General features: G+C 36.9%; 1 protein-coding gene across 1 annotated transcript; it reads right to left on the bottom strand.

Moving 5' to 3' along the window:
* Positions 1-246: 246 nt before the first annotated feature.
* Positions 247-2,159, bottom strand: LOC137712944 (NADH dehydrogenase [ubiquinone] 1 beta subcomplex subunit 10-B-like). Its single transcript, XM_068452151.1, has 3 exons — positions 1,747-2,159; positions 1,620-1,661; positions 247-593 (listed from the first exon to the last, which is right to left on the bottom strand). Exons 1-2 carry the CDS (start codon positions 2,033-2,035, stop codon positions 1,630-1,632), a joined length of 321 nt encoding a protein of 106 aa, XP_068308252.1. The 5' UTR covers positions 2,036-2,159; the 3' UTR covers positions 247-593; positions 1,620-1,629.
* Positions 2,160-8,857: the final 6,698 nt, after the last annotated feature.

An 8,857-nucleotide genomic window follows, 5' to 3' on the forward strand; every position in this document is an offset into this window, starting at 1 on the left:
GGTTTGATTAATCTGCTTGACAGGAAAGAAGAAAATAAAGTTGGAGACCTGGAGCTAGCGGGGATGATGTGGTTTTACTCGACAGAAGAACGTGTGCTCCGGATGAAATTGAAAACTTTTCGGGTTTTCCGATTTTCTTCTTCCGATCACCCTGCATGTTAAACTACCAACACTTTCAAGTACTTGGCAATTGTCGGGTTACAACCTTCGAGTTGAGAGGAGCAACAACTGCGGAAAGGACCGCAATAAAAACACAAATTGTAATGCTTTAGAGAATTAGCACCTGTTTTTCCTTGACACTTGAGTGTGCTCAAGATTTATGATCCATCATTCATACATATCAAAAAACAAGAAACTTATTCTTTTCTATCTAGGCAGAGGCCTAGTTGAAATCAAGATTTTTGGAAGCTAACAAGCGAGTTAATCTACTGAAAAGTCGACGCCTGAAATCTGGCCCGAAAACTGTAACAACAAAGAAGAGATGAGACTGGTTTTACAAAGTCTAGAGATGATAACAGACAACGAAATCGTGATGCTGTGATCCCCAACTCCCCTCCAATTTCTGCATTTCACTGCAGCCCAAACTTACTCACCTGCATGAAGAAAACATAATAAGTAAACCAATTATAACTGCCGACCTCTTCATTCACATACAACACCGAACATATCACACCACAGTAATTTTGGACTCCAAGTCGAGCAACAAATTTCACAATTCGTGTTAAATCTGCACGAAGAGTGATGCTAGCAAAGCTCAGTATTCATGTCATTCAACAAATTTGACTTAAATGTTCAAAACAAAATGAAGGTTCATAGCAAGATTGCACAAGTAACCCTCTTTAGCTCCATAACTCAACTCCAAACTCAAAATCAAATGAGTAGATTGAGAGACTTGAAGATCATACCACCCACAGGCCTGTACACCAGAATGCATATATACACAATATTCTCGTGCTTTGTGCTTTCTCAAGTTGAACCATTACCGATTTGTTTACCATAACTCTGTTTCCAAAAGTTACCGTAGACCCTACCAAATTAAAGATGATAAGCATTCCAAGTTGAAGACTTTCAACTTGCTCAAGACCCTTCAATGAACCGTCCAAAAACTTAGACGCGCAAAAATAGACATTATATACGAAGAATCATGAAGGAAAAATGCCCCAAACGCAATAAAGGAAGTTGCAGGGGAAAACCCCGGAAGTTTGTAGATTCATGTCTTTGGTTTTATGGTCCAAGTGTTCTCATGTTTATTATCTGAATCGAACTATCGCTAGGTAGCAAAGATCCATCAGAATTGGATTGACCATTCTATCAATTCTCAAAAACTAAAACTGTTAAGCATTTGTTCCTGCTGACAGTCTCGTTTCGATCCAAGTGTTCTCATGTTTCCTAGCGTTTTCTGTTTGAATAAAACTCCAACCTAAAACCCTAAATCATATGCCTCACCAGAATCAAAAAACGAAAACCCGGGTCTTAATTCGCAGCAGAAACGAGCAAATGGAATCGAAAAGCCCCGAACTTGATTAAAATTACACTCCAAAAACTGAAATTTCAAATCCAAACAAAAAAATTGCAATCACATTATCAAATTGGCAGCTCAAAACACAAGAAACAAGTACCTGAAACCGATCACTCGGACTCCACCGGCTCCGGCTTCGGACCTGAAATTCCCAAAAACAAAATCAAAATGTCAATTAATTAATAAAACTGGCAAATGACGGGAAAGGATAGGGTACGCTGGCGGACCATGGAACTCGTAAGGACGGTGGTCCTTCCCCCAACCGATGCCTCGAGTGGACTCGAGGTACTGGTGGACGAGGTGGCGGCACTTCTGGAGGTGGTTGACGCCTTCGATGCGGTAGCACCAACGGAGTTTCTCCCTGATGATCTTGGCCTTCTCGATGTCAATCCACTTCTCCCGCACCAAGTGCTCCCTCATCTCCAGCATCGCCACCGGGTCCTTGTACGGATTAGCCGGATCGAAGTCGTCCGGCGGCGACTCGTCGAAGTCCACCGCTCCCTTCTTCCGCCCCATTTTTCTCGCGCAGTTTTGGATTGCTCACTCTCTCTCCGTTTTGGCTTCGATTTTCGCAGTTTCGCAGCTCTTTGCTGTCTGCAGCTGCTTCTGGTTGTTGAGCTTTTGGGTTTTTGGGCTCACGATTCGTGAGGCTCTAGTTTTGGGCTCATCTCCATTGATAAAGCACTAGGCCTATTAGATTGACGAGAAAAATAGTATTTTCTCAATTCGATTTTGGCCATCCATTTTTTGCTACTTAGTAGTGCGGATTTTCATGCTAGTGATTCTCACACTCTATTTTCATCTCTAAGCACTATTTGAACTTGAGCGCAATTGATTTGGTATACTTCCTTGACCAACTCGTCTAACATGCATTTGCCTAATTAAGAGAGAGGGGGAAAAATAGAGTGCAAAAGAAGAAACGATAGTGACAATCAATATCCGTTTCCTCTTCTAATAGGCTTTGAATTCGTGTGATTGCTCGAGAGCAACTTAAAATATTATTCACATCCATCTTTGATGTTTGTGATGCACAAAATGTTATGGGAAAAGGATCCTCTCCGGATCCTCTTTGTAGGGATTTGGGGATCAATCAATCATGTCCGTTCATCGTACATCGTGTGGTCAGAAATCATTTTAAATTTTAAATTTTAAATTGAATAGAAATAGTACCTAACGAAAACTGATCGCACGATTTATGATAAGCAGACATAATTGATTGATCCCCAGATCCCCACAAAGAGGATCCGAAGTGGATCATTTTCCAATGTTATGGTTGGAGCCCTTTATTTAGAATCCAAGTGCTTGACTTGACAATTGTCATGATCAGTTTAGTCCTAACTTGATCAAAGGGGCAGGGTGAGGTTGAACAGGGTAAACGAGGTTCGTTCTCGCTTCTACTTACTCAAATTACAGACCTTAAATTTTATTCGATACGAAAATTGAAGGATATCTGTCTAATATTACTGGAAAACTCTCCAGTTATTCAAATAATTATATTGGTTTTTTGGTTTTATTAAGAGAAGTAAAGAGCAAGAGTTAAGTTATATCCTGCTGAGAATAAGTACTCTACTATTAAAGCTGAATCACGGTATATGAAAATATGTTACCAAACAAAAATTGTAAGATTTAATTTATCTTTTCATGGATTATTACAATCAAATCTCGGATATGCTTAATTAGGGTTTTTTCTTTCAGAAACGATACGATATTTACAAGGCATTATTAGATTACATTCATAACAAAGCAACAACACACCACACTACACCACAATGACACAACTAGTGCATGCTGTCATAGCATCCATATGGAGACAACCACAACAATCAGAAGAAAAAGGCAGATAGACTGAGGTCTCAATCACTTCAGCCTCATGGAATTAAGGTCTAGTAGAAGCATTATTAGATTGACTACTTTAATCACGTAACGAATACACTGCGAAAAGTAAGCACAAGAAAATTCTACCCTGCCAGAAAGTGCCCTTCAACAGCTTGTACGCCGACCCTCTTTTAATTGGTTAACAGATCTTTACCCGACGAAATATTCAGTTTGTAGAGGAAATTTGGTCGACATTTAGGGTTTACATATTACGAGACGGAAAGTATACGTAGGGTAAACTTTTATTAATTGGGCAATATTTTGGCACCAAGAAGAAAAAAATGACGGGCAATACTTTGAGGTTTACGGGACGAACTCCTAGTTCTACAAAATGTATTTTCGGTAAAAATCTTCTTATAATCCATGTCAAAAAATTCAAAAACAAGGATATAAGTAATCTAAATCTAAATCTAAAGGTATTTGAACCTAAATAAAGTAACGTAGGAAAAAAATTCAATGGAAAAGAAAAGGAAGAAAAAAAAAGAAAATGACACATCGGTACTTTGTTACCGATCTTCTTGGAATAGTATCACGAACAAGCTAGCGACTTATTTCATTATCGCTAACCTCATACCGATCCTCCCTTTCAATTTTTTTTTTCTTTTTTAGTGTTTTTTTTTGGTTAATTTTTCTTTTATTTCTCTTTTATTTCTCTTACCATAACAGTAAACTATCATATTCATATTCTTTAAAATATATTTTTCCATGCAAAATCTATTATAATTCATATTTAAACACTTGAAATCAACGATTTAAAACCTAAATTTAAAAATTACTTTTCTATTTTTCAACTTTAAAAATCAAAGAAAAATATTTTCGGGACCTAATATACAGTAGGATCACATCCAAAGTTCTTGCAATATTTTCCTTAACTCTAATGCAAAATATTTCCTAAAGCTATAAATTTTAATTTTTTCACACAAAAAAAAAATGTGAGTTATAAACCACGTTTTCCAATTGATTTTGAGAACTTTTACAAGATTCATTATTAGCCAAAAAATGAGTCATTATAGTCGCACCACATGTTTTCTAAAATTAATTTAAAGTTGAAAAATAGAAAGAAAAAAATGTAAACTAGTAGTGGGGCCCCCAAAAGAGATTTGTAGGTGTGGAAAATTTTAGGAATATCCTAAATTAATTTTATTAAACATGTGGTGCAACTAGAATGACTCAAATTTTGGGTTATATTGAATCTTGTAAAAATCCTCAAAATTCATTATAAAATGTGGGTTATATATATAGCTCACAGTTGTTGTGCAAAAAAAATTTGAAATTTTTAGTTGTAACTTGTAGGAAATATTTTGCATATGAGTTAACGAAAATGCTGCAAGATCTTTGGATGTGATCTAACCGTTTATTAGGTCTCGAAACTTTTTTTATTGATTTTTAAAGTTGAAAAAAAATAATATAAACTAATAGCGAGGCCCCCAAAGAGATTTGTAGGTGTCAAAAATCTTTGGAATGTCCTAAATTAATTTTAGAAAACATGTGGTGCAATTAGAATAACTCAAATTTTGGTTTATAATGAATCTTGTAAAAGTTCTCAAAATTGATTGGAAAACGTGGATTATAACTCACAGTTTTTGTAAAAAAATTGAAACTTTTAGTTTTAGGAATATTTTGTGTCGGCATTGAAAAAAATGTTGCAAGACCTTTGGATGTGATTTTATCCTTTATTAGGTCCCGAAACTATTTTTCATTGATTTTTAAAGTTGAAAATAGAAAAAATAATGAAAGCTAATAGCGGGGCCCCTAAAGAGATTGGTTGGTGACCAAAATCTTAAGAATGTCCTAAATTAATTTTAGGAAACATGTGGCACAAATAAAATGACTCTAACTGACACACCCCGACCAAAATCAAGGCATGCTGGCCGTCACGTGAAAGTGACGTAGCCATGTGCACAGTGCGGAAGCAAGATTAATATAAGAAATGCGAATAAATAAAAACCAAACTAACTAGAGCACTATATAAGATAAGGTGCAAGATGAAATAAGTGTGAATTCATAACCAGAGCATAAGTAGTCTAAGTGCAGTCCAGCAGGACAATTACTAATTATACAACACCCAAAGGTGACCATACAATGGTGATAATCTGTCAGAGCTGCCGTGGATTCCTCACAAGCCACCAAAAAGCAATCATAACTAGAACCTAGAAGGGCGCAAAACAGAAAGTGTGAGTAGGCAAACACAAAGCTTTTCAAAACCATTTCTATTACCAAAGATAGTAACCTCTCACCGTAAAATCTGTATAATTTCCCAGAAAATAGAATACATATCTATAACATAACCATGCTCAGAATAACAAAATTCACAAATAATATGCCATGTTGAATATCTCAGCATAAAAATATGTAAGCTAGGTGATATAAATCAATGCAAATGATATGTCAGCCAGAGTCACCTAACGTGACTTGTACGGCTGAATCTAGAGCTCATCCATCTAGCCGGAGTTACCGAACGTGACCTGTACGGTTCAAATCCACATCTCAACAAATATACCTGCACACGAGTCGGAACCACCTAAAGTGGTCTGTACGACAAGACTGGGTGTAAACAAATACGCTCAAGTGCTACGATCACGTGAAGACTGTGCGAATAATTGCGGGTCACCTATGAGTTAGAACCACCTATAGTGGTCTGTACGACAGGATTGTGCACCTAACTTGGATCCAAGGTGAGCATATGGTGTGGGAGGTGAACATCATATGAAGGACTGTGCCCTAACTCTAGGCGGGAACACTAACATCGGGGTGCAGGTTTATTAGCTCTCAACACATCTCACATAATCTTTAATTCACATAAACAATCTACAACTCACCTGGTACTTACCTAAGCGTCCACCGCGTCAAATCACAATATGCACATATCATAAAAATTCATAGTCTAAGCATAAATCAATAGGCATGGCGTTTCAAACATAATTTCATTTAAATCGATTTTCTAGGAAAAATCTCAAGTACATAGGTCGAAAAACCAAAAGCCCACTCACTGGTATGTGGAAGGGTCGTAGCCCCCAAGCCTCGATTGACTACGCTTGTCCTGAGGATAAGTTTCACCTATATGCGAAACAACTATATAAACGTTAATTTAAAGCACATAAACGAAACTAAGTAATAACTTCTCAAACATTGCTCAAATGGGGTGTTTGAATATACCAACGTGATCTACTCAACACCATAAATATCCCTATATTTTTAGAAAAATTTTCCGACCACCCACGCGTTGCCACGCACCGGCCAAGGCACAGCCAGACACTATCCCACGCGCGGCCAACCCTAACGGAACAGTTAACAGCAGTTAGGAATATTCCGTGAAATATTATATTAAAACCTTAACAGAAGTTAACGGCGTTACTTGACGCCGTTAGAATATTCCATCAACTTTGACGGAATATTCGTCTCATTCTCTGGCGAGCCTCGCCAGTCGTCGCCGTCTGAAACTCGAATTTTCGCTGGTTTCTGGAAAAACTTTAAGATTTTATATCTCTTCCATTTCTCAACTAAATTCCATGAAATTTGTCTCAGATTAAAGCTTACAACGAGAAGAACAAAACCTTACCAATTTCAAGCCCTGAAATCCATGGGTTCTCACCGGAGAAGCCTCGATAATCCAGCTAAACTTGAAACTCGCCAAACTCAACTTCCCGACGTCCAAAACACTTTGTTTTTCTTCTTTGAGCTTCGTGAAGACGTTCTAAAGCTTCCTAGCAGCTAAAAATCTCCTCAAAACTTCACATTTACGATTGTATGAACAGTGCTCAAATAAGAGATTATGGTTTCTTGGGAAAATGAAGGCTTCACGTCCAGATAATAGTGTAGATGAGTTCCTGAGCTTGCAAGGAACATAAAAACATCCTCCTCGACGTCGATCCGTGAAGAAATGGAATGGTTTGGGTGGTGTCCGTACGACTTGTAGGGAAAATGGATGAAGTCCGAGAGAAGGAGAGAGAGAAAAGGTCAACGGGGAAAGGGATTTGTGTGTGTGTGTGTGTGTGTTGTGTGGTCCAGTTTGCAACCAACCAAAAACAAGAAAACAAACCTAAGTCTAAGTTCCTAATTGGTTCCAAAATATTAGGGACTTAACATATTGGTCCACAACCAAAACTTAAACCACACAACGCCACAAACGTTCAAGGGTACTTTAGTAATTTCACGCCATCGATACAAATATTTCGGGATGGGCTGTCACACTAACTTTGGTTTATAACGAATGTTGTAAAAATTCTCAAAATCAATTGAAAAAATTTGGGTTATAACTCACAGTTTTTGTAAAAAAAAAAAATTGAGATTTTTAGCTTTAGGAAATATTTGCGTTGGATTTAAGGAAAATATTGCAAGAACTTTGGATGTGATCTTACCGTTTATTAAGTTCCCGAACTATTTTTTATGGATTTTTAAAGTTGAAAAATAGAAAAATATCTATAAATTTAGGTTTTAAATCGTTGATTTCAAGTGTTTAAATATGAATTATAATAGATTTTTCACGGAAAAATATATTTTGAAGAATATGGATATGATAGTTTGTTGTTATGATAAGAGATAAAAAAAATTAACAAAAATAAAAAATAAAAAAAAATTTGAGAAGGGTGATATGTATGAAGCCAGCGACTTTTTGTGGGTGAGGCCGCTAACATGCTAGCGACACTCTTCGAAGAGGGTCAGTAGCGAAGTACCAATTGTATCCTTTTCTTTTTGTTTTTTTTTTCTCTTATTTTTTTCTTTTTCCATTGAATTTTTTTTTTTCTTCCTACATTACTTTATTTTGATTCAAATACCTTTAGATTTAGGTTTAGATTTATATCCTTGTTTGAAAATTTTCACCAAAGATAAATTTTATAGAACATGAAAATGATAGTTTGGTGGTGTGAATGATAGTTTGGTGGTGTGGTATGGGAAAAATGAAAATTTAACAAAAATAAAAATAAAACATAAAATGAAATAAATTAATGGTTTAGGTGCAGGGAGACGTAGCTCAGACTCACGCCCAAGCCCAAACTCGTGCCTTTAGGAAGGTCCAAGGCGTAGTAGAAGCAGTGGAGGCCGATGAGGTTTAGAGTTTAGGGGCATGTGAATAGTAACACCATGAGTTCAAGTGTTTAAGGGCGTGTGAATAATAACACCGTGAGTTCGGCGTGTTTCAGCGCCTGGTGCACTTGAATTTTGTCCATCGCCGCAGCATAGTGGAGAAATTTTTATTTTTTTTATTTTTTTTAAGGGGTTCTATGTTAAAAGTTACGACTTTAGTGTGAATTCTTTGGTTGACCTCTAAGATTAAAACTAATCCCTACACCTTATTGATAACGACCTATAACTGCCCACTTCCGGGCACCAATGCTTTGTGCGGGCAACAATGGTCGACATGTGCGATTAAAATTAAACCTACCCCCTATAAATGCCCTACCCTTGCCACTTATGGTTTGTATGGCAAACCATGGCTAACATGTGGAATAAAAACTAACCCTA

The sequence above is a fragment of the Pyrus communis genome, chromosome 13, assembly GCF_963583255.1.
Source record: "Pyrus communis chromosome 13, drPyrComm1.1, whole genome shotgun sequence".
Taxonomy (NCBI): Eukaryota; Viridiplantae; Streptophyta; class Magnoliopsida; order Rosales; family Rosaceae; genus Pyrus; species Pyrus communis.

Coding starts and splice junctions, on each gene's coding strand:
- LOC137712944 (XM_068452151.1), bottom strand. CDS start 2,035: ATGGGGCGGAAGAAGGGAGCGGTGGACTTCGACGAGTCGCCGCCGGAC. Junction 1,662..1,746: donor CCGTCCTTACGAGTTCCATG/GTCCGCCAGCGT, acceptor TGGGAATTTCAG/GTCCGAAGCCGGAGCCGGTG.